The following is a 25383-nucleotide window of genomic DNA, read 5'->3' on the forward strand; positions in this document are numbered from 1 at the left end:
GAGGGAAACTGAAGACATTAACATTATTGTAATTAAATAAAACCATAATAATTTATAATTCTAACAATAATAATAAGTATAATAATAAGCTAATATTCCTACTACTAATAATAATACCTGTAACTATCAAATGCAAAATAAATATAATTCAGAGCGGGGAAATTAAAAATAGAATCTTTTTTTTACTGTGTAAAAATAAAAATAAATACAAAATCAATACAAATAAATTCAATGGCAAAAATAAAATAAAATAAAAATAAAATAAAAATTATTAAGATCGTTATTGTTCCTCACGAGAGGAATTTCAAGAAATTAAAAATGAGTCCAAATATACAATAAAATCAAATTAACATTGTAAATATATATAGTAAATGCATAAATATTTTTTTATTTCAAGAAATAAAATAAAATAAAGAAATTTGCAAATCCAATATTAATTTGCAATAAATTAGCAATATGACGAATTAATGCAAAATATAGGAAATATAAAATACATGTAAAGAACTTAAAAATAAATTAAAAAAAAAACTAATCATGAATAGACCATACTAATATACTGAGATAAACTTAAGGAAAATTCAAAATGTAATTAATCAAATTATTCAATAAAAAAAAGTGAGAGTGAGAAATCTCAACATTCTGTTTGTTTTTGTCCGTCAGGTCGAGAAAACCAAACATTTCCTGCTGCTGCGGGAGAAGCTGGAGTCCACCCTACTGCAGGCGGGTCGGGGGGCTCAGCAGCTTCCAGAGGAGGAGCCCGGCGAGCCGTTTGCACCCGCCCGGGTTCAGCCAGAAGTCTGTGCTACGTCCGACATCACCTCTGAGAGGCAACGGGAGCTCGCCACCAAGGTCACCTACATTCCTACTTTTGAATTTAGTGAACTGAACTCCTGATTGAAGCATACTTAAACTTATCAAAACACACTTGACATGCAACATTTTACAAGAATTAATAAAGATCCACTCCAATTGTGCGCTTTTTGTTCACACAGTGTCTGCGGCTGCTCACTCACTCCTTCGATAGAGAGTACACTCACGTGTGCGTCAGCGCCAGTGAAAGCAAGGTACTTCTGTTCACACCACAACAACCTCGTGTCAACGTTAAGCCTCACGTAACATGCCTGTGCATATTTGTTTCAGATCTCGGAGATGTCTGTCACCACGCTGAGAGACTCGCCCTCCATCTCTGCATTCAACACCATCACGCCCTCGTCTACCTGCCCTTCCCTGGTGGGGGGTTGCTATGGCAACGCTGATCTCAGGTCAGCCCTAATTATGACAGTATTGTAAATTTGCGGTATTGACATTTAATATTATGTGGTGAATTTCCATTAAACATTTTGTAAAAAATAGAACAATGGAGGCGTACCCAAGTGATATGATGGAAATATGTTCCATTTTTCTGCAGACCTCCCACTCCTCGCTCCCAAGCCGTCTGCCCGAGTCCCGACGCGCAGCCGGATGCCGACACCAAGAAGTGTGTGGGCGCAACCTCGGAAGGGAAACCTCGCATACGTAGATTTGTCCCCGACATCCTCGAGATCCGAGTCAGGTGAGGCGTTTCTGTCCGCTGGAATGACTGAATCTACAAACAAAACAATGAGCTGATAGCTGTCAAAATGGCGTTGTTGCCTCCTCACAGCCCCATCGTGTCCAAAAAGGGTTATCTTCACTTCCTGGAGCCGCACACGAACGGCTGGGTGAAGCGCTACGTGGTGGTGCGCCGGCCGTATGTTTACATCTACAATACGGAGCGTGACGCCGTAGAGCGCGCCATCCTCAACCTGTCCTCGGCACAGGTGGAATACAGCGAGGACCAGCAGGCCATGCTCAAGGTGTCACCCGTCACCTATTGATTAGCCAATGACACTTAGCCAGCTTCCAATCATTTCTTAATTTTTTTTTTCTCTCTCCAACAGACCCCCAACACATTTGCTGTGTGCACGGAACACCGCGGAATACTGCTTCAAGCCACAAGTGACAAAGACATGCACGACTGGCTGTATGCCTTCAATCCTCTCCTGGCGGGGACTATCAGGTATCGTGTTGAATGCTAACACGCTAACATTTGGCATGAGAGCAGATAGCAAGTTAGCAATGACAGTTTATAAAGCACTGAGACACATCCGTAAGGATTTTACATCCTCTGTCGTTTTGTAACATAACAAATGACCATTGATCAATTGCTAGAATTTTCCATCCCACCCCTGTTAGGTACTATAACAAACGGAAGTTGATCAGATGCTATAATGTTAGCTAAATATGATAACATGTTTGCTAAAGATGCTAACATGCTATCAAATGCTAGCATGCTAGCTAAATATGATAACATGTTTTCTAAAAATGCTATCATGCTAGCTAAATTTAATAACATGTTTGCTAAAAATGCTAACATGCTATCAAATGCTAGCATGCTAGCTAAATATGATAACATGTTTTCTAAAAATGCTATCATGCTGACTCACAGCAAGATATCAACCTGAATAGAGAAAGCGCAACAGCAGATCCATGTTTTTACATCATTGTCTTTCGCTGGAAACTATTAAAAATGAGAATTATCAAAATGCTAATATTCTAGACAAAATGCAAACATGCTTGTTAGCATGGTAATATGTAACAGAGAAAGCGCTAAGGCAAGTCAACTATCGTCTTATGATTCTCTCCAGAGTTGGGTACAATTACAAATAAGTACTAATAAAATGCGAACATCGTATCTATAATGCTAATATGCTAGTAGTTGACATGCTAGCATACAGAAAGATAACCTACTGTACAGAGACAAAGTGCTAAGGCATCTTTATAACATGCTAATTAGCCTCTGTCCCTCAGATCCAAGTTGTCCAGAAGACGAGTGGGACAGATGAGGATGTGATGGAAAAGACTTGAGATGTACATAGACCACCGGCCCTTCTCCCTTTCCTCCTCCACCGCCGCCGTCGCCATCTTCCTTCCCCCTGCTCGCGTTCCTCGACGCCATCTTGTGTCAGGACTTTTCTAATCAGTCCGGTAGTCAGACTCCATACGTGTGTGGTGCTGTCATGTAGTCGTGTTAGTGGCGCATCGGGCCTTATACATACAATACATTACATACTGAACGTATGTGCGTGCGCGTGGGCATGGACACGCAGGAAGAGAGAAAATCTGAGTTTGGGAAAAAGTATTGGGACAATCGTGAAGTGAGAAAACTGGAATTAGGACAAAAGTATTAAGATACCCTAGAAGTAAGAAAATGTGACTTTTTAAAAAAAAAAAAAAAACATGTATTGGGACATCTACCCGAAAGAAAAGAAAAAAATGGAATAGGAAATTTTTCCAGCCAGCATGGATCTTTGGACTAGGACGGAAAATAACCTTCATTCAGGAATAAGTCTGTCCCAATACTTTTGTCTTCTATATGCGGGAAAAATGCTTCTCTTTAACAGATCACTTTTTTTTTTTCCCCATTTCTCTGATGAACTTTCTCACACGCTGCCTTCCATGTTTGCACATCTGCACTCGCGCAACACAACACAGACGCCACGTTCCTCGTCACATTTTGGAACTTCCACTCTCTCTTTATTTATTTTTGTATTTATTTCAGTGTGCATGTATTTATTCATTGACAAAGACGTTTACAGTATATTTGTAAAGTGGTGCAATGTCTGCACACGGCACTTTGTAAGACGCTCCCTCCCATGTTGTTGTTTTTTGAAACGAATAACACAACCACACTTTTACTTGAATGAATCCCCTCGTCCCCTTTAAATTGTCAGGCCAGTCGGAAGTAGTATGAAATTATAAATATATATATATATATATATATACTCTATACTGTATACAATATACTGTATAAAGTGCATATGTATGACATGTAGTGCCTCACGGTTGCGTTCGGACAACCTTCACGTTATTATTTGTGCTCTTCTTCCCTTACATCATCATCATCATCATCATTTAGTGTCATAGAGTCAATTTCTCCACTTTAATCTCAAAATAATCTCAATTTGAGCATTTAGAAGACAGCAGAACCTCCAAAGTGGAACACGATTTGTTACATTTTTAATTTAATACTTATTGCCATTATATTATATTAATATAACTAATTTTTATTTGGATTTTATTATATAGTATTAATATGTAACATTTTGTATGTATTACATCATTTATATGTCTCACGGCTTTCTGTAAAACAATTTTCTTGTGTGATTTTTATTCAAAAAATGTACACCACATTTGCTAATACTGTACATGAAATGGTCTCTAGAATGAAATCTCGTGAGATTTGCCGAAGTCAAAATCCTGCAATGTCACATATGACGAATATTCGTGCGAACTTTAAAATTCCCACTTTTAATGGTCTTAGAAGGTTCTGTTGTACTCTGCTTAGCCCATCCCGACTCTCCCCGCCCAAATTCAAACTTGAAATCTTTTCTTCCTTTTTTTTAATTTTTTTTATTTCCAGCTTTTCACTTCTCGGATGAGTGTGCGTCAGGTCAGCCAACCTGAGCGCACCCTCACAAAAAAAAGGAACTTTTTCCTTACATTATAGCATAACGGTTCTCAGACTTTTTATGTCAAATACCACCGAAAAATAATAATATCACCATCAAACTTTGAAATACAGTAGCATAGTACACTGAGCTTGAATTAAAGAAAATAGTTAAATACTCACTTAACTCAATAAAAGTTACAACTGAGCTGTACTTAACAAAAATCTACTGCACTACCTGAACAGTAAAAACATGTAACATTTTGCACCTGCGCTTCAACATAGAAAATTAAAAACTATACTTGAATAATGATTCAGTTCAAATGTATTGCTCGTAAAAGTTAAATACAACTGAACTGTAGTTTAAAAAGAAATGTTTTTTTTTTTTCCAAAAGTACTTTACATGAAAATTAAAAATTTGATGTTACATTATGCAGAGTATAAACATTAAACCTGTACTGAAATGTAAAAAAAATACTAATGATAAATTCAATATTGACTCAATTCAATACATTTTTGGTGCATAAAAGTTTGTTATAAAGGAAATAAAAGTGTACTGTACCAGATAAAAAACTGACAAAAAGTGATCTTTAATGTAGGAATAATGTACAATTGAAAATTGTTAAATAAAGAAAATGCACTTCAATAACTATACAATTATAATATATTGCCCAAGTTAAATAACAACAGGAAGTAAACGTTTAAAAAACATACTCTACTGTATTTAAAAAGTTCAAGACAACTGAAAGTTTTCAACTTGTTTGTCCTTAACTACGTAGTACACTTTGAAAATCACTCTCCTAAGCGTACATCGTGTACATGTCCATTCTTATGCAACATTTTGACAACTTTGCGTGTTCCTCGTCCTGCAACCAATGTCATCACGTTTTCATCAGGCCTCTTCATGTGTGTCACATTGCATCCAACCGACATGGTTGCAGTCACTCAACACTGAATGTACGAACCATATTTCCAAGCTCCTACCACTACTGAAGTGCTTGTGTGTGCGTGTGCTCCCAAATGACCTCACGCACTCCAAGACGTGAACTTGTGTGTGTTGATATGTGTGCAGCACCACTGTTCTTTATTATAATTCGCACCCGTTGGCCATCATTTTCTATCACCTTCTGCTCTGAATGGAAAACGGCAATTTTTGTGCTTCCACTTTTCTTTCTTTCTTGAAAAAAAAGACATTGCATTGTATATAATAAACATGATTGCTGTGAACGGTGTGTATCATCTCATCAAGCGGCCGAGAGCTTACTGTAAATGGGCTGTAGGAGTTCAGTGTGTCTTTTTTGGATTGTTGGAGTAAAGCGTCCAAATGTTTGTGCGTGTGTGTTTGCACTGAAACACATTGTCATATATGGAATAAAAATAAAATCATGATGCAACACATATATTGCGTCGGTTATTTTTTAGCCACCACAGGTCATTGTTATAGCTGTGAGTGCTTATTCAATATTGTTTATGAAACGGGGGTGCCTTGAGAAACACAAACGGGTGATTCTCGGTAAGAGCAGTTCAGTTGTACTTAAAGTTTATGTCCAGTACATTTTAATTGATTATTGGAGTAAAGATTTTTTCTGTATTATCACAGTGTTAATGTTCAGACTTTGCATCATGTTACAGTGGCATTACAAACGTAGCAATAAAACAATTTTCTTTTGACGAACACTTAGGCCTACTACTCTACTGTATTTTAATGTCCGTCATGATGATAATACTTGGAGAGCTGACTTTTTTTTTCAGGGGTTAATGGCTATGTATAACACTACTTTTTTTGTTCAAACAATTAAGTGAACCTCATTATGGTTAAAAAAAAAAAAACCTAAACGCTTTAGTTCATCAAACTTGGCAACCCAGTCAGAGCGCATTCAAGACAGTAAGATTGCCATAATCACAGGTGGAGTGTATGAATGCATTTTAATACGTGCAAATTATTAAATCACCCTACGTATAATAGTAAAGCTACCAATACAACAAGTAACAGTCGTATAGTCTATATCATTACTTATACTAATGATTTGCTTATTTTTAATAAAATCTGGCCACGTACACGTCACACTTCATTTATTTAAGTTGCCAGATCTAGACATGAGCGACCTTTACGGGCACCGTGTTTGGAATATTCCGTTTCAAGCGGATATTGTGTTATACTGCGCATTGGGTATATTTTGAATAATGTGAAAACGCTACTAAACTAAGCACGTTGATTAAATAACAGGTTGGTAGTGTTAAAAACCAAACGACTGTTGAACTGAATTATTTTAAACCTGGCAACATGAGTAGTGGAGCAGTCTGCTGGTCTCCTCTGCTTTTGCTTTGCTAGCTGATGATTTACAAGAGAGAGACGCTGTAAAAGTATCTCCTGGACAATTGACATCATTGACAAGGTCAGAGACGAAGATGAGTACATAAACCTGCCTCAGCGCTTCTATATTAAATATACTGTACGACTATTGAATGGTTGTAATTGTGCTACCAGGTACAAGTCGAGCTCGCTTTCAGGTCAGCAACTGTAGCGACCGGTAAAACTCGTTTAAAACATGTCAACTGAGGCTGACTTTTTTTTTCGCATATTAAGTAGTCGTGACACTTTTAAATCATAACTCGGCTTTGTATTTTTGTTACTTTTAATTCCTTTGTTTTGGTTTCACAATGCGTCATCACCACTCGAATGGCAGTTGATACACACGTATTCTGAATTCATATATTTTATAAACACGTGTTTAATGTGATTGTATGTTGACGACTCGTTGGTCAAAATTATTGTTTTGTCCCACGTTTTAGTTTAATGTGTCAGTGATGGTGTTTTGCTTCAAAATCATTTTCTGAATGAATCTTGAACATGGCGCGCACGGATTACGTCAATGTTACGTACGCAGGTTCTCGGCAGCCATATTGGAGCGGTAAATGTCAACGTGTTCCCCATCGCGGGTCATCCTTCGAGACTTTAAGACACTTTCCACATTCCTCCAAATTCCACACTTATCATGTCCAAAATTCTCAAATTTTCACACCAAGTTACCCCAAAGAAGAGGTTTCTTACACGTTTACGAACCACCTTGTTGTATATTTCTGTACTGATTTGAATCATGCCAACTTGAAATTGTTCAGCTCATTGAATACATATTGTATTCATTCCTCAAATCTTCACAATAAAGTTTCCAAGTGTAAGAGATATGGTCCACTTTTTTGGACACATTTCAATTAATTCCACAGTGTTTCCCTTCAGCTTTTTAAGTTCTGCTATCCATTCATCTTTGGATCCATGGATGAGTAGATCATTAAAAGTGCTTTCTCCCCAGAAGATGTCCAGTCAAAGCAATGCAGACACATTCCCTGGACCCGGAAGTGAGTTTGGTAACTCCGAAAAGAGCCACGACAGGTGGGACCCTAAAAACTGTAACGTTGTCAATGTCATTGCTAATGCTACTTGCTAATAAGCTTATTGATTTAGAATATATATGGATTACAATGCTACGACGCCGGTGGCACCGGAAGTGATCCGGGCCACCTACGAGGCCATGCGGGATGCCTGGGGAAACCCGAGTAGCAGCTACGATGCAGGTGAGGCTACTTTTGCTGAGAATGTAAATGTAATGACATTGAGATCATTCCAGATTCAAACTGTTTTGCCCATTCAGGAAATCTCCAAAACTTGTATTAACATTCCCCAAAATAAATTTTCTTTTTTCAAAATTCCACATTTCCCAAGATCAAATTAATAGAATGTCACTATTCCTACCTCCTCCCTACACATTTCTCAACTGATTCAAACTTCAAAATGGAAAAGCTCATTCAGGACATCTTTGGAACCCCCCCCCCCCACACACACATTTGAATACGTTTTTTATAGTTCCCAATTTTCACAGTAAAATTCACAAATTTAAAGACATTTGAAATATTTATTGATGTCCACATTCTTAAAGTGATTAAAAATAAAAATTTTCAGCTCATTACGGTTAATTTTTCTCCATCTTGAACTTAGTATTTTGCTGTGTTACCAACTGGTAACATTAACTAACAAATATAGAGCAAGATGTAAAATCCTCAGCATCATCTCCTCAGCACTCACGTGAAATCTACACAATTTGCATTCTTTTATTGCAATTTGTTATTTCAAGGAATGAAAGCGAAGGCCATCATTACTCAGTCCAGGGAGAACGTGGCAAGAATGATCGGAGGCAACTCCGACGACATCATTTTCACCTCGGGCGGAACCGAGGTAATGCCGACACTTCCACCGCTGATGTTTTAGAAAACTGAATAATAACAAACTCATTCTAGTCCAACAACATGGTGTTCCACACCGCCATTGAGCATTTCTGTCACTACCAACGTGACGCCAGAAAAGGAGACGACGGAAGCCTGCCACACATCATTGCCTCCAACGTGGAGCATGACTCGGTAAAACTGGTGGCCGAGCATCTGAAGAAGGAAGGCAAAGCGGGTACGACGGCAAAAACAAAATATATTTGTCTTTGTTGTTCAGAACTGAACTGCAGCCTCTTGGGATAATTTTTGCATCAGAATTAAGAGAATGCTCGCTTGCAGATTTTACCTTTGTGCCGGTTTCCAAGGCGACGGGCCGCGTAGAAGCAGATGACGTGCTCGCCGCAGTGCGACCCAATACCTGCCTGGTGTCCATCATGCTGGCCAACAACGAGACAGGCATCATCATGGTAAGAATAAAAGTTGATTTCACCAGGCATATCCAAAATTCAACAGGAGTTCGGCCATTTTTGTCTTGAAAAAAAACCCTAAAAAATATTCTGGATTTATGCACACAGTCAGCTATTTCGGAACACTTAATTCGGTGAACAAGGTCCCAAGGAAACTGTATCCAAAATTAAACAATTAGTCCATTTTTGGTTGATCTAGATCTTAAAAGTAAAAAAAAAAAAAATCAAAAATAGCACCTACCACCGATTTCGCCCATTAACAGCAAATTTGGTGGACATTTTTCATGACAGGATATATGAAGAACATCTTCAGGACTCATGCCCAAAATTGAACAGGTCGGCGGCCATTTTTATTTGAAGTGGCCATTTTGGACTGTATCTTAGGTTCAAATTTTTTTTTTGGGGGGGGGGAGAGAAACCCGACACCAGTCTCACCATTCAACACAAAATTGGACGTTTTTTGCCAACAAATCTAAAATCAAAGCTTTTCTTGCACAATTGACTGACTGTTCTAAATGTTCTTAAATGTTGCGTTTTTTAACATTTTTTTTTTAAACATTTTCCCAAATGTCCTCAAGTTTTTAGTTAAAATATTCTGTCTCTATTTATTGGTTGCCGCACACAAAAAAAAGAACTGGCCAGCATAAGTAGATAAGCAAATGTCAAGCGTTGCCTTCAGGGACCATGTGAAAGTCCTTACTTGTTTCTGAAAACGATCCATTTGCATGTCAGCCCGTCCGCGAAATCTCGCAGCGCGTCCGCTCACTGGAGCAACAGAAAGAGTGTGTGCGTGTCCTCATCCACACGGACGCCGCTCAAGCCCTGGGGAAGATCCCGGTGGACGTCAAGGACCTGGGTGTGGATTACCTCACCATCGTTGGGCACAAGGTGGGCAGCGTGCTAACATTTTTTTCCGTAACGGCACATTCAGCTGTTTATGAGTTTTATTAAAAGTGTTTTTTATTTTATTTTTTGTTGTTGTTTGTTTAGTTTTACGGGCCCCGCATTGGTGCGCTGTTTGTGAACGGCCTCGGGGTGAAAACGCCGCTCTATCCTATGCTGTTTGGCGGCGGGCAGGAGAGGATTTATCGACCTGGGTATCATGTTGTAATTTTCTAACATTTTATTCATGAAACAACACAAACAATACATTAATACATGAGTACAGTGGTGCCTTTGGTTTGTTTTCGAATATACATAAAAAGTTTTAACTACTGCAACATGAAACATAGTTAAGCGAGAAGCTAACGCTTAGCTAGCTATAAGCTTGCAATTATGATAACGCAAAGGAAAGTGGTTTCGTTAAATGGATGAGGTGAATTTCTCATTGCTTTGCCTTTATAATGTTAAATAAACAATAAACTGTTTCGCAAAGGCTTTTATCTCGAAAAAGTGGTTAAATTGGGTCGCTTGTAAATTAAGGTGTCACCGTATTCATAAATAGTGGAATAAACTAACTTTTTTTTCTTTCTTTTTTTTTTACATGGCAGCACAGAAAACACACCAATGATTGCTGGACTGGGAAAGGTACCTCATTTTAATTGTTAATAACAAAACATTTAATACTGATAGATACATACCATGAAGGAAATTGCTGCAGCACTATGATTCATTATCATACTTCCTTTCCATCCATCTATGCTGACGTCAGTGAGTTACTTGTACTTCTCACTGAAGTCATAATCACCTACAAAAGGCATCCATCCAAATGACTTCCTACTTATTAAATGCTGCATTTTTTTTCTTATTGTATGATACTATGGGTTTTTTTTTGGGGGGGGGGTCTTCTAGGCTGCTGAACTGGTGACGGCTCGCCTGTCCAACTACGAGAGTCACATGCTCGATGTAAGAGAATACCTGGAGGAACGTCTCAAGGTTAGTTTGAACATCTGATCCTTAAATGTTCCCTAATATAACAACTATCTTAGATTTTTTTTTTACACTAAATTCCAATTTCTGATTTACTTTCATATTAAACCTACGTATATGGTGGCCAAGATCTGTACACTGAGAGCCCCACAATCAATGAATGATGACGCACAAACTCTTTTTTAATTTTGTTAAGCACAATTTCAACAAACATTTTTTTTTGATTGAAAAAATATGCTGGGTGTTTTTTGGGCTACTGAAACAAATTAATTGATTGCCTTACATATCAATGGCTCGTGCATTGAAAAATCATGTGAGCCACCAATGTATAGTGCTAGTTTTCTTAATTAAAATCACGTGACAAAGGATTTTTTTTTTTCGGGGAAGCTTAAATCGATTCATTTCCATCCATTTCAGTATGTTTCCATTTTTCCCCTGGCAGGCCGTCTTCAAAGACAAGCTGCACTTCAACAACCATTTCCAGGGTTGCGATCGCCTGCCCAACACTTGTAACGTGTCCATCCTGGGTCCGGGCTTACAAGGTGTCATCCCGATAGCTTCCTGAGCCGCTTCAAGCTGCTTTGGGATAATTTATAGTCATAAAAAAAAAAGAAAAATACAAATCGATCTTGTTCTTTCTCAGGCTGGCGTGTTTTGTCCCACTGTAAGAAGCTGCTGGCCAGTGTGGGCGCCGCCTGCCACTCGGACCACGGAGACAGGTGACGTACTTTCGAGGGCCACTGAACACGCTGCTAGCTTTTGTTTGTGAAGGGCTGGAAAATTTCCAGTCCAGTCAAAATGTACTCTTCAACTTGCATGAAATTAGCTCATTCCCTATGAGCAGCCAACCTTTCTTCATTCACCTTGATTCACATCAAAATTTTAAACTTGGAAAATTCCTGGACTTTAGCGACCTGACATCCAACAAGGGCTTCAACTAATAATTTTTTTGAATAATTGATTCACCTGTGGATTATTTTTGGGATAATTGATGAATTGATCAGGTTTTTTTTTAATTATTTTTTTGTCCATTTTTTCCAAAAACAGGACATTATTTCAAAGTAGCAGAATTTGCACTTTGATTGAACACACAGATATTTAATCTGCTTTTCCAGAGGACTCCAGAAATCAGAGAATATTTTCTGGTGAGAGTCTGGAATTCCAAGGTTTGGGACAATGGTCAAATTGATAAATTTAACAATTAATTTATTCTCAATTAATTGTTGCACCTCATTCCAATACAACACGACTTATTCCAATAGCGATTACAAGTGACTCCATATTTCATATCATTTGCTCCAGTTACAGTACAAAATGATTCATGACAATTCATGGTGCAATACTTTTGTTTCCGATGACGATTCAACAGAATAGATCGCAATTCTGTACAGTCAATCTTAAAACCAACACACATCCTTGTTTTGATTGACTCATCCCACCAATCTTTTTGCGCTCCGTCAGGCCTTCCCCCATCCTCCTGAGCTGCGGCGTGAACCCTGAGGTGGCGTCCAACGCCCTGCGACTGAGCGTGGGCCACAGGACCAGCAGAGATGACGTGCACGCCGCCGTGGAAGACCTGCAGGAGGCCGTTCAACGACTGGATAGCAGCCAATAAAACCTCTTGATCACACAGGCAGGCACACACACTTTTAGAACATTTCGTCGTTTTATCCAAACTATGCACAACGGTTCCTTTTTAACGTTTTAATTTGCATTTGTACCATATTGTAATTGACTCATTTGCTGTATGGAGCCCAACATTATTCATTCATCCATCTTCTAAACTGCTTGGCCACACTGAGAAATTATGAATACTAAGGAGACAGCAACAAAACAGATTAAAAGCCTCCTAAAATAAGCAAGTCATTCCATAAATACTGTACAATAACTACATCTTCTAAAATGTTTCTCTCGCTACTTATTTTATTTTATTTATTTTTTTACTTTGCTTTTAAATGTATTAAATAATTTTTTTGGTGGGGGAAATGCTTTTAAAAGTTGCATTTTTTTTTTTAATATTGTGAAGCATGTGGTGATGAAATGTGCTGTATAAATAAAGCTGCCTTGCCTTGTAGTTGGCGGCATTCCATCACTTTGGATTTGAGATCAGCACAGCTTTTGAGTAGAAGATAAGATTAGGTGGTGACTCTTGGCGTGTTACATCGATTATGAGGAAGAGAAATGGCAACACATGTATGGTATTAGCAGGATATGTATCAGTTGTTAGTATAAAGTGTGTCATTGAGGTGTGACAAAAGCAAAATACAATTTTTTTTACAAAAAAAGCTTGTTTTCTCTGCTTTTTGGTCAAAAACGGATGTTTTTGCTAAAAACAACCCATGTTTCACTGCACTTATTGTGTCTACTCTTTAAAATTGCTGGAAATGAATGACTACAGGGTAAAAAAAATATCGTCCTAATATTTGCATTGAGTGGTACCATGCTATCCCCTCGGCTTGAGTCACGGGTCAGCATGTGGTCAGCGGCACACAAAAGCAGCTCAGCAGTCTTTCGTTACCTTTCCGAGCGGCTGGCTCGGCTGCCCCTTTGCAGCCACACCGGCCAGCTGGCGGCCTCTCAGGTGTCACTTTTCCACCACGGTAGGAGGAGACAAAGACACGTTTACCCTCTGGAGACCTGTACGACTCCCCAAACTAACCATGGTCCTCCACCAGGCCATCCGAGCAGCCCGAGCGGGCGACCTGCACGCCCTGCGGGAAATGGCGTGCGGCGGCCTCCTCTCGCATGCCGTAGACGCTCAAGGCGCCGGCCCTGCGCACCACGCCGCCCGCTGCGGCCGCCTGGAGTGCCTCCGCTTCCTGGTGAGCGAGCTCGGCCTTCCGCCCGACGGCCGAGCAGCCAATGGGGCCACGCCGGCCCACGATGCGGCGGCCACGGGACACGTGAGGGAGCTGAGGTGGCTGCTGGATGAGGCGGGATGCAGCGTGGAGGTGAGTCCTGGATGACCGTACTCTACGATACATTGAAGTGTAGGGTTCAATGAGACTTGAGTTGTCTGTTTCTGAAGACAAAACCATTTGCTTCGTGCTTTCAAATAGTTTCATTTTTTTAGGTTCAAAGCGACTGAAAAGGAGGCCTCAACTGTCTGACATCAACACATAAATGTACCTTTTAGGTTCAAGGAAACATAAGAATTGTCTTTGTTCATGAAAACACAAACAGTACGTTCAATACATGTTTCGTTTGCGTGTAGGACCGAGATGCCGCAGGTGCGACGGCACTGCACCTGGCCGCCCGCTTCGGCTGCGTGGAGGTGGTCCGCTGGCTGCTGTCCGTTGGAGGCTCGGCGGTGGAGGAAGCGGAGACCGAATGCGGCGCTGTGGCGGCTCACTACGCCGCCTTCAACGGGAACCTCGGCTGCGTGGAGCTGCTTATTGGCCAAGCGCCACGGTCAGTTCACGCAGGGGTCACGTGTATGGTGCTGCCGCAAACTGTTCTTACTGCTTCACTTTTTCATCATTTTGTGTTTTTTTTTACCTCAAAGTTCGACACACAACACCTCATAATAGAAGAAAAAAAGAAAAAACTTCATCTGAAATGTTTACAGTTTCTTAAAAAAAAAAAAGTGTAATAAATTGGTCATTTGGTGCATGCAGAAAGTATTCACAGGGCATCACTTATTCCATATTGGAGCCTTATTCCAAAATGGAATAAAGTTTTCTCCCCCTCAAAATTCTACATGAAACATGCCATTATTAAAAAAAAAAAACTGGAAAAGTGCATCAGAATTTTTTTGCAAATTTATTTTGAAAACAGAAAAATGTCCATATAGTGTATCCAGAAAGTATTCACAGTGCTTCACTTTTTCCATGTTATGATGCAACTTATTCCACGTTGAAATACATTCCTTTCCCCCCCCCCCTCCAAAATCTTGACACATAACCCTATAACAACAAAAAGAAAAAATGTATTTGAAATTTTTGCTGTCAATTTTAACAGTCAATCAATTTTGGAACCTTATTTATTCTCTTTTTAATTAATGTCCTAAATGTTGATTTCACATTGTCATTATGTGAAGAATCTTGCAAAAATGATTACATTAAATTTTTGAATACGACCACCACATGGCAAAATGACAAATAAATGTCTGTGACATTCCTTTCAGGTGTGTGAACCGGCAGATGTCCACGGGCGCCACACCGCTCTACTTGGCGTGCCAGGAGGGACACGTGAATGTGGCCGAGTACCTGGTAGAGCGCTGCGGCGCAGACGTGCACGTGAGAGCGCACGATGGCATGAGCTGTCTGCACGCCGCTGCTCACATGGGTCACGTCCATGTGGTGGCCTGGCTGGTGGGTAGACTTCCCAAATTCCTCATTATTTTACCCATTCCTGACAGTAGTCACAAATTAATGCGGACGATTGACATAAATGATCTTCCATATTTCTGGACACACATTCTACAGTAATAACATGAATTCTCCAATATTTCATTTAATCTTCATCATTCTCACGCAATTGCTTTTGTGACTCTTTTATCCCCCCCAAAACATCCCAGTTGACCCACACTGACGTGAACCCATCCTGCCAGGACCGCGATGGTGCCACCGCATTGCACTTTGCCGCCAGCAGGGGGCACTCTTGTGTCTTGGAGCGGCTGCTTTGTGCTGGGGCGGAGATCCTGACGGATTTGTGGGGCGGGACGCCACTGCACGACGCCGCTGAGAACGGAGAGATGGAGGTTGGCTTTTAATCTTAACCCTTGTGCCCTCTTCAAATTTATTACCCAAACAAGCAAACGACTCTAAAAATCATTGTACATCAATCATTATTTTCCTTTTTTTTTCTCCTTTAAATCACTTCCAGAGGGTTGAAAATGTGTCAACACTTAACAAAACACATGTAGGTGGAAAAGGCACTGGGTTTAAAATAAATAAATAAAATAAATCTGCGCAATTTCCCACCACAATAACTGTAACACAACCAAAATGGTCCCAAAAATGAGAATTATTTTTTTCAAAAATGCTTGAGGAGGGCACAATTGATGATGAAAAAAAATACTAAGAAATAGTCAGTAAATGCTGCTGTAAATCATCTGCGCATATTTCAGTGCTGCGAACGACTGCTGGCCAGCCAGGCCGACCCCTCTGACAGCGATATGGACGGGTTCACCCCTGCCCACCTGGCTCATTACAACGGACACCACCAGTGCGCCAGATACCTGCGAGCCTACGAGAACCACGTAAGATGTCCTCCTCTAGTGTGCGTGTGCCTCGGGTTCGGCGCTAACCATCTGCTTCTTGGCGTGCTCGGCACTGGGTGGGGTGGGGTGGGGGGGGGCTTGCGGGGGTGGTACGGGGTAAAAGCGAAACATCTGGAAGCATCTCGCACAATCATTTTCTCCATTTGTGACACTGAGGTCACTCGACTTTGTTGGCTGGGAAATGAAAGCGCTGGTGTGCCTAGAACTTGGACCGTGGGGACTTTTGTTTTAGGCAAAAACATCTCAGGGCTTCTTTTGTGTGCCAACATTTCCAGTTTTGTTTTATGAAATGATACAAGTCAGTGGTATCTTGACTTGGGAGTGACCAAACTTTGTATTTTTTTTTTTTTTTTTTTGCTTTGCAACCATAAATTTGAGTCATAAGCATTGTTTGGTGGCAGTGGACTCAACTCACTTGACAACAAGCGGAAATTTGGCACATAGTGAATACTGTAATTCTTCACAAAAGAGGATTCAAGCTGTTTAATGCCACTGCCAGTTGAAGTTTGCTATTAATTTCGGGCAGTAGGCGGGGGACACCCCAGACCGGTTGCCAGTCAGTCGCAGAGCACACAAAGACAAACAGCCTTCCGCACTTACAAACGCACCTTAATGCAGGGTTACAGAGCGTTTGTGATTCTGTCTGTCTGTATTATATCGCCCCCTGGTGGCCAAGGTGTGCACACTAGAAGGAGCAGCACGATGTCCATTGCAATGAAGCAAAACGTAGCAAAAACGTGATACATTTTTCAAATCCTGATGACACTAGTGTTTCTCTGAATTTGGGAATTTTATTGTGCAATTTGGGCAATGCAATTTGTAGGGTGCGATGTCTACAACCTGCTTGCTCTAATGCTAGCAATCCATCTTGAGTTTGCACAAGGGATGTCTGCTAGCCTTCCTAAGTAGCCGCTAAGCTGAGTGTCATCAGCTGGTTGAAAGAGAGAGACTGGAAGAGTCATAGAAAGATGTGAAAGAGGACCTTTGGACATTAGCTTGGTCACTTTCCCCGAACAAACATCTGTCCTTGTTAAGCAAAAAGTTAAGCAGTCGGACATGTAAAACGAAAGTTTAGGGATCAAATTAAGTTCCCCTTTACTGTAAAGGTCATAGCGCATTTTGGGTTGATCCAGAAATTTTATCCGAAAGCCCAATATCCCTTTTTGTGAACTCTTCTTTGAAAGAACAAATTTATGGGGTAAAAATAAATAAGGTATTAGAAACAAAGTCAGGGAAAAAAGAATCAAGATCAAGGGATCAGAGATCACTGGGTTTCATTTGAACTGTGTACTGAGGTTGCAATGTACTTTTTACAATGGTCTTGAATGATAAACAAAGAAAAGTTCATAAAAAAAAAAAAAAAAAGCTTAAAAGCAAGAGCTCAGTCGGCTTGCGCCATGTCTTCTTGATTTACGGCCCCCCCTGACGTGCGATCAAAGCGCGGCGTAGTAATCAGGGAATGCCTTAAAGCCTCCCAGGTGTCTGCGGACCACCCGCATCAGCGGCCGGGCCAACGGGAGCCAGCAGTAAGTCAAGAAGAAGCGGCGCAGCTGCACTTGTTCTTCGGGATCCACGCCTCGCCGCCTTCAGAACAATGGCGGTGTAATTAGCCCAGAATCCGCCAGCCGCCGCCGGCCGAGGGGTCCTATCCACTTCCCCCACTCCTCTCAGGTGAAAGGCCCTGAGGTTGGTCATGAGATCCATGGGCTCTGGTTTCACACTTTTCACCATCTCTGCCTGCATCTGGCAACCTAATCCCACTAAGGAGCAAGATTCAAGGAGGACTCTTGAGCTGGATCCTCCTACTACTGGAGATCAGCTGAGCTTTAATTACATCTCGAGGGGTGTCTTCAAAGCGGAGATTCAATTCAGCTCAATTCCTTGCGTGAAAAGCGGCGCCAGAGCGCGTACGCTACTTGTTTGGATGGCTTACTTCGACTTGAAAGTTCAACCGGAAGCTCCTCATTTGGCAATACAGAAGCAGCTGCGGATGGAAGTTCGGTTTGTCGCCTCGACGGGCTGCTGTGGAAGAGGGAAGCAAAATGGAGGCATAATGGGTTGGTAGGAACAAGTAGAGGACAAAATTGTATCACCCAAATGAGGTTCGCCATCTTAGTGCCGCTACAGCTGCCCGATTAGGCAACAGACTGAATCAAAGGAGGCATGAAGGATTGGCAGCAACAAGCCCAAAAAGTTTGTCGACTAAAATAAGAGGCAGGAAGTTAACAAATTGAACGAATGTAAATGGTTTGGCAGAAACGTCTGGCGAAAGCAATTTTTTTCAGTCCCAACTAGTTTCCTGTGGGCAGTTGGAGAATTAAGATGTTTATGAAGTAAATTAAAAGGCTGTAGAATGTGTAGACAGCAACCAGCAGAATGCACAATTATTTCCGATCCCAACTAGTCGCCTGCCTAAATGGGTAGCCATTGAGGCAGGAAGTTCATACCGTGAACCAGTTGCGGCGTAATGGAATGACGTCAACTAGCAGAGGGCAAAATTGCTTCAAGCCCAGCCAGTTTGTCGCCTACGGGTAGCTGTGAAACCAGGACCTAACAGTAAGTCGAAGGAAGCATTGTCCAGTGAGAGTGACAAAAAGAAAGCCCTGTTCTTTCAGGCCCCGTTGTTGAAGTTTGTTAGCAGTTGACGCAATGAGTTAAACAATGGAGAATAAACAAATTGGGAACAACGAGTAGGGCACAATTGTTTCAGGCCCGACGAGCGAAGAAGCCGGAAGTTAAAGTGACAATAACGCACAAAACAGATAATAAGTGGCACATTTGATTCACGCCCAACAATCTGGTCACAGAAACGGGTTGAAGCAAGAAGTTTAAGTAACTCGAAGCAGGCATGGACGAGCTGCACTTAGTTGAAGGCACAATTCTTTCAAGCCCAATGGGTTTGTTGCCTAAATGGGTAGCTGTTGAAACGAATATAATGTAATGCGATGGAGACAAAATAGGTTTCAGGCTCAAATAGTTAGTATCTGGGGAAACAAGTTAAAGTCAGAAGACAGGACGCACGTTACAGATCCAACTAGTTGACAACGTCATCCGCGGGTGGCTTGCTGTTGTTGTTGAAACGTCCATCAGGCGTGACGGTGTCACATTGTCTTTCCACTCCCGCCTTTCACGAGTCCTCTCCAGCTGAGCGTCCGCTCAATTCAATGGAAAAAAAAATCATCAGGATGCGACGGGATAAAATGTCTCTTTTCGAAGGCTTCCGCTGATACCCGCTCCGTGCCACTGCGCTGTTCACATTAGCGACATGAGCGGCCACCCAATCCTCCCCCCACTTCAATTATTCACGCCGTCCTCCACCGGCTTTATTGTTTACGGGCCCTCGGCCACAGCGCAGACGCCGACGGTGTTGAACCTGCAGTCCTGCCGCCACATCCTCAACGCGCAGCCATGCTGAACCGCTGACGACAAGGTCGGTCCATTTTTACCTTGTTGAAACTTTGAATAAATCGTCAAACGTGTAGCCGACCTTTTTATCTAACTGCCATGAACTTCCAGAACAGGAACTACATCGTATCAATATTATTGCACTATTGGCGATATAGTCCATATACAATGGTGCTTTGAAATGCAGTGGAGTCGACTGAATTCACTTCACAAAAAGTAGCAGTTTATCAGTTAGAGACCAATATTAAAAAAGAAACACTTTTCAGGTTGGCAGATAGTTCACAATTATCTACAACCGAACAACTTTGCCCCTGCTGGCTTAATGCTAGCAAACGACGCAGAAAGCCATGGACGAGCTAACGAACAGCATCTGAGTCGCGGTGTAATAGCGCTATAACTCATTAAATGCCACAAATTAAGAAGCCTATTAAAATGAAAGCAAACAGTGCCCAGGTCGAGTTATGTCGTTATTTTGCAATCAAAAGCCATTCCTAAATGTTGAATTAACTGATTCACATTATAGATTATAAATTTTGGAAACTTACCTACTGCTGATTACTAGAGTAAGGAAAACGGTAGAATATTTTTTTTTCTGTTGAAAAATAAGTCATTCTTGCATTTGTTACATGATGTAAAAAATAACGATAGAACACAATATTCTATGGGTCTTGGGGGGAAAAAAAACTGTCATAAGGCAGTGCAAAGAAATGGCATTCAATAAATTAAGCAATGTATATTGAAATAGCCCGTGGACCAACCCATGTAGACGAATAATATAATAGTCATATATATTACTTATCCTCTACGAAGACCAACTATTATCAATGCGGCTTACTGAAGAATCTTGACCGGCTCAACGTGGTACTATACTGAAGGCGTGTCACACTAAATTCAGACTGTAAAAATCCATACAGTGGATGCACTCAAAATGAACTTTGAGAAAACATGGGGGATCACTATAGTGGTTCACATAGCTGGTGTTTGCACTCAATGCCCCTTTGATTGATTGCCGATCTGTCCAGGGAAATGGACTACCCGGAAACCCGAGAGTGTGAACTCGTGAGAGGATGTGTACTTACACCCGCAGCCTTGTGTGTGTGTGTGTGTGTAGTATAATGTGTGCGTGTGTGTATATATCCCCCACGTCTCTAATGTAGAAAGGGGGGGGGGGGGGGAAAGATGGGGAAAATGCTCCAAGTTTGTTGCAAATACTGGCAGGAGCGAACTGGAGCACAGTGCAGGGTTGTGAACTCTTGATGTGTTGTGATCGGGGTCTTTGATAGTGTGTGTGTGTGTGTGTGTAGCTGCTGAGAGGTGGCGTTGATGAAAACCAAATGCTGCCTGCCACTGGGTCCAATTAAAGGCACGCAAAGGGACGTTGAACTGTTACGAGAAGGGTCACCCAGGAAGCACCACCTCCTCCTCTTCGTCTTGTTCTTCCTTCCTTCTTCTCCTTGTTTATCTCTTGTGGATTGCACAACTTCGGGGAAGCTGTAGCGCCGTGTGAGAGGAAGCGTCAAGGACCAGCCCCTCGATTTTTGACTTTGATGTGGACTCGCGATGCGCTCGGAGGGCGCAATGCGATACGGCGCGTTGTCCGCGGAGCACATGAGGACAGTGTAAATTTTTCAGCACAACTGCCATGCATGGTTTCCTTTTTAGGCCTGTTATTTGATTGTGTTTTTTGTTCATTCGTCATATAAATTGTTTTGTTTGTAGTCGATGTGTCAAGAAAAGCATTTTGTTCTGGAATTTCCTCTTTGTGGGGACAAATAAGGCAGATTTTAAAAGTCCACAGAAAAGAGTGTTGACAAGCTTTAAAATTGCGGAAAAAAAATAATTAATCCAAATGTAGTTATGGAAGGAAAATAAAAAAGACTTTCAAGAGGTCCAGGAATTTTTTTGAAGTGGGGTCTGCAGCTCGTAATTATTTTTTGCAGGATCTTTGGGTCCACAATTGTTTGCTTGGCGCCCTGAAGTGTCGGTTTGCGTTTGTTTATATACGCCATGTTAAGCCTGAAAGCAACTTGAGAGCGATACGGATACTCGTCACGCGTCGCGTGTTCCGTGTGTTGCGTGTCCTGGCTTGCAGGAAGGTGGCTGGGAAGAGCAGTCAGAAGATTGATCACACAAAAAAAAAGTGTCATTCAGTTTTTGTGCTCAAGTCAACGCGCAAAGCGATTCTTTTATTGCGTTGATACCATCTTGTGGCATTTTGATGCCAAGGAACTAATGTCAAAGAAGCTTCAAGGGGAAAAAAAGTAGTGCTTTACTACCATCTTGCAACACCTTCATGCTAAGGATCTATGACAAACTGAGTTGATGCTCTTCGGACAAAAGTAGTGCTTTGCCACTATCTTGTATCATCTTGAGTCTAAGGAACTCTGGTGACGTGAATCTGGGAATTTCATTTGGACCAAAGTAGTGCTTTGCTGCCATCTTGTTCCATCCATAGACATCCACAATTATGAACCTTTTGGCGCAGGGCTTAAATTACTCATGCATGTATGTCGTATGATTGCCCAGAATCAGCTGGGTTGGGCTCCGGCTCCCCCACAACCCTCTTGAGCATAAGCCGTCCAGAAAATGGATGGATGAATGTTATTTTTCTGACCAGGCCGCCGTCCCATCATCTCACGTAGACGACACAAAGACAGCTGTGACGACCATGGACACCTTGAAGGTGATTTATCATCAGCAAAGAAACCTTCAACACAACCAAAAACATCACCACCTCCTCGTCTTTCCAAATCAGCAACCCGAGAGCGAGGAGACGGTGGCGGCCAGGTACCCTCTTCCTTCCAAGAGCATCATCCCGCGCATTGAGAAGGTCCAAACGGCCGCTTCTGGTAAGTTTACAAAATGTTTGGTGAAGCAGAGGTGGAGGTGATGAGATGGCACGGATGGACGGTTTGTGTGTTCAGTCATTAAAAGTCTGCATCCGCCGAAGAAGGCGCCGCCCGACGCCAACAACCTCCTCGCCGACCGAAAGCTCCTTGGCGACATGAAGCCCATCGTGTCACTCAAGCAGTCCTCCCTTTCGGGTGTCTTCACCGGACAGGCCGTATGCGCAGCCATCTCCATCTTAGATTTGTCATTTCGTATTCAAGTTTGTGGTGGATTGTAGATTTCCTACTTAGATACAGCTACGAAGTATCTGTGCTTGGTTACTTTCCACCGCTGCCCGTTGCAGAGTAAAATGGTGGTCTTGCCGTCTGAGGAAGCCAACCTGGCGGACATGGACTATTTGGTGCCCAGCCACGACGAGAAGGGCCGGCCCATCGCCGAGTGGAAGCGGCAGGTGATGGTGAGGCAGCTGCAGGCCCGACTGCTGGACGAGGAGGACCAGAGGTGGAAGGTATCAGAGACAAGTTGACCTGTTCACAGTTTTTGCCTACCTGACAAGATATCAGAGTGCATTAGAAAATTGTCTTGTTTCAGATGTGGCCTGTACGGTTGAAAATATATTCACATAGTATAAAATATTTACTGTCCGATATCATCATAGATTCCAGAGTTTTCATTTTTACTTTCGAGGTCTGCGCAATAAATGTTCTCAATTGACATTACATTACAATTTTTTTAATAAATTTAGCTTATTTCTATGCAAGAATATTCAATTTGCTGTTACATTTGCCATTTAGAACTGCAACATAATGTGTTTTGTTTATTTAATTTCATATTTATATTTATTTAATTATTCAATATTTAATTTATTTAATTTATATATTTAATTAAATTATTTGTTATATTCTACTGAAGAGGGGAGCTCGACAACCTCGTTGTCCACTGAGTACAATGACAATAAAGCACATTATGATTCTGATAAACAATGTGAATTTAACAATTGAAAACTCCTGATTATATAAAAAGCGGAGCTGGGCACTTGACCTTTTATTGTCGGTCAGTCCCCCACCTTCCGGCTGCGATCTTTGTACTGTTACGGCCTCGACCCTCCGGCCTTATTCATAAAAATAGTTGCACCCTGAACCCGTTGTGGCAAACCATGCTCAGGTCTCTCAGATTGACCAACATTTTGGGAGAAGGCTTCAGTATTTAACGGACTCTTTCGGATATCTGTTCAAGGAGAACGGCCGGATCTTGTCCAAAGTCAACTGGCGCTACTCGCAAGCCCACAACGCTATCCTGGGTCCGTCGGGCGAACTCCTGACCGAGCACGACCTGGTCTACTTGGAGCAGCAGATCGCCAGCGTAACTCTCCGCCGCCATGCCGGCGAGGGCTACGAGCTGGAGCTGGCGCGGCTTGCCGATGAGCTGCGCCACATCCTGCCGGCGCCCATCGTCAACATCAGCGCCCAAGCCCGATTCGCCGACCCGGCCGGACGCCCGCCGCTGCTGCCCGGCTGGTGCGGCCGCATCTCGGGCATCGTCATGAGCATGTCTCTGCTCATGAGCGACCTTGCCGAGCAGCCGCACTGCAAGATGCCCGACAGTCAGCTGGCCAGCGTCTTCTCGCAGGCGCCCGACCGCCAGGCCTCCACCAGGGGGCGACGCCAGAGGATCGAGGACGAGATCCAGCGCTTCGGCGTGTCGGTGAGGACGCTCAAGTCCAATTTCGAGACGCAGAACCAACCCGAGGGTGAGGAAGAAACCTCGACTCCAACTCCGGATCCTGAGGAGAAAGCCCCGGGAGTGGTGGAGAGCACCAGCCTCAGGAAGGAGCGCATTGTCGTGCTCTTCCTGGGTCACTGGAAGAAGTCGGCCTACGCGGTGACACTAAAGAGCAAAGACGGCGCCGAGAGGAAGAAGAGTGGCGACGGTGATGATGGAGGTGGCGAGGAGAGTGGCCGGGACAAGATGATGAACAGCTCTTTGGGCCACTTCTTCAAGCAGAGGAGCGCTGTCAACAAGATGCTGGGCAACTGGAGGAGGATGATCTCCAGTGTGCCTTCACGACAGATACGAAGGTAGGCTCGGAAGTCTTTTTTCACTAACCAGATCAGTTCCATCCTCAGAGCTAGTGTTTCGATAGTTTTATTTTTTTTCTTTCATCTGTGCGGCCCAGTCCAAAGACTCAGCCCAGAGTGTTTTTTTTTTTTAAACTATTACTCTTTTTAGGCTCCACAGGCAGCCAGCCCTCTATTCCCCGGAGCAGTTCCTCCCACGCGTGGACGGCGTGCCTCTGGAGTACGACAAGTTGACGTTGGACCTTTTCATGCTGGGCTACTTCCACATTCTGGAGCTGGATCTACCGGTGGACGAGCGCAAGATGAGGCACCTGCTGTGCTTTGAGGTCTTCGACCACGTCGGCAGCTTCCCCTGGGAGCTGGTGCGCGACTTCCACAAAGCTGTCATCCAGGACATCGAGGCCGGCGACCGAGAGTGGAAGGACGGATTCGAGGACCTGAAGCTCAAGTTTTTCGGCGGGGCGGCAGCCGGGTCTGCGGCGGGCAATCCCGAGGCAGAGGTGAAGACAGAAACGGAGATACGCCAGCTTCCAGAGATTCGACCGCTCCCCAAAGTTATCGTGCAGACACCCACGCCGGATGAGGGCTCGCTCTACGCCGGGACCGACATCTCCAGTTTCAGCAACGAGGAGATATGCCAATACATCGACCGCAGCTTTGCCTTTTGGAAGGAGAAAGAGGCGGAAATTTTTGATTTTGAGTAGTTGCTCTGGTTTTCATAAATGATACATTTCATCTCAAATGATGGGGACGCCTTAAAAAAGAATAAAAAAAAAATAATCATAATTAAAATGCATAAAC

The 25383-nt window shown here is 42.4% G+C and overlaps 3 protein-coding genes across 14 annotated transcripts in view; all 3 read left to right on the forward strand.

The window, feature by feature from the left end:
* kif1aa (kinesin family member 1Aa) overlaps positions 1 to 5866 on the forward strand; it is a 36036-nt gene extending 30170 nt beyond the window's left edge. For all 9 annotated transcript variants that reach the window (XM_088312421.1, XM_088312415.1, XM_088312416.1 and 6 more), the window contains 7 exons: positions 661 to 849; positions 993 to 1064; positions 1141 to 1262; positions 1409 to 1552; positions 1643 to 1835; positions 1920 to 2038; positions 2830 to 5866. In XM_088312421.1, the coding sequence (XP_088168547.1) occupies positions 661 to 849; positions 993 to 1064; positions 1141 to 1262; positions 1409 to 1552; positions 1643 to 1835; positions 1920 to 2038; positions 2830 to 2872 (882 nt within the window). In that variant the 3' untranslated portion in view covers positions 2873 to 5866. The remainder of the gene's footprint in view (positions 1 to 660; positions 850 to 992; positions 1065 to 1140; positions 1263 to 1408; positions 1553 to 1642; positions 1836 to 1919; positions 2039 to 2829) is intronic.
* An 822-nt stretch (positions 5867 to 6688) lies between these two features.
* Positions 6689 to 13293, forward strand: scly (selenocysteine lyase). Of its 2 annotated transcripts, none has more exons than XM_088313298.1 (13): positions 6689 to 6864; positions 7780 to 7859; positions 7932 to 8041; positions 8599 to 8699; positions 8762 to 8924; positions 9029 to 9156; positions 9889 to 10044; positions 10147 to 10253; positions 10647 to 10683; positions 10948 to 11031; positions 11468 to 11567; positions 11669 to 11744; positions 12487 to 13293. In XM_088313298.1, exons 2-13 carry the CDS (start codon positions 7783 to 7785, stop codon positions 12638 to 12640), a joined length of 1293 nt encoding a protein of 430 aa, XP_088169424.1. In that variant the 5' UTR covers positions 6689 to 6864; positions 7780 to 7782; the 3' UTR covers positions 12641 to 13293. The 2 variants fall into 2 exon arrangements, with proteins under 2 accessions (XP_088169424.1, XP_088169425.1); XM_088313299.1 differs by having other exon boundaries at positions 7783 to 7859.
* Positions 13294 to 13685: 392 nt separating this feature from the next.
* Positions 13686 to 25298, forward strand: espnla (espin like a). 3 transcript variants are annotated; one of them, XM_088314012.1, is made up of 11 exons: positions 13686 to 13976; positions 14240 to 14436; positions 15152 to 15338; positions 15545 to 15727; positions 16097 to 16228; positions 22272 to 22337; positions 22410 to 22503; positions 22579 to 22718; positions 22848 to 23012; positions 23741 to 24582; positions 24734 to 25298. In XM_088314012.1, exons 1-11 carry the CDS (start codon positions 13686 to 13688, stop codon positions 25284 to 25286), a joined length of 2850 nt encoding a protein of 949 aa, XP_088170138.1. In that variant the 3' UTR covers positions 25287 to 25298. The 3 variants fall into 3 exon arrangements, with proteins under 3 accessions (XP_088170138.1, XP_088170137.1, XP_088170136.1); XM_088314011.1 differs by lacking the exons at positions 13686 to 13976; positions 14240 to 14436; positions 15152 to 15338; positions 15545 to 15727; positions 16097 to 16228 and adding an exon at positions 19391 to 19679; XM_088314010.1 differs by lacking the exons at positions 13686 to 13976; positions 14240 to 14436; positions 15152 to 15338; positions 15545 to 15727; positions 16097 to 16228 and adding an exon at positions 21125 to 21273.
* Positions 25299 to 25383: the final 85 nt, after the last annotated feature.

Source organism: Idiotropiscis lumnitzeri, chromosome 13 (genome assembly GCF_059441095.1).
Source record: "Idiotropiscis lumnitzeri isolate Australia: NSW breed Sydney's pygmy pipehorse chromosome 13, RoL_Ilum_1.0, whole genome shotgun sequence".
NCBI classification, from domain to species: Eukaryota; Metazoa; Chordata; class Actinopteri; order Syngnathiformes; family Syngnathidae; genus Idiotropiscis; species Idiotropiscis lumnitzeri.

Coding starts and splice junctions, on each gene's coding strand:
- scly (XM_088313298.1), top strand. CDS start 7,783: ATGTCCAGTCAAAGCAATGCAGACACATTCCCTGGACCCGGAAGTGAG. Junction 10,045..10,146: donor TCACCATCGTTGGGCACAAG/GTGGGCAGCGTG, acceptor TTGTTTGTTTAG/TTTTACGGGCCCCGCATTGG. Junction 11,032..11,467: donor ACCTGGAGGAACGTCTCAAG/GTTAGTTTGAAC, acceptor TTCCCCTGGCAG/GCCGTCTTCAAAGACAAGCT.
- espnla (XM_088314012.1), top strand. CDS start 13,686: ATGGTCCTCCACCAGGCCATCCGAGCAGCCCGAGCGGGCGACCTGCAC. Junction 14,437..15,151: donor CTTATTGGCCAAGCGCCACG/GTCAGTTCACGC, acceptor CATTCCTTTCAG/GTGTGTGAACCGGCAGATGT. Junction 23,013..23,740: donor AGGAGGACCAGAGGTGGAAG/GTATCAGAGACA, acceptor TATCTGTTCAAG/GAGAACGGCCGGATCTTGTC.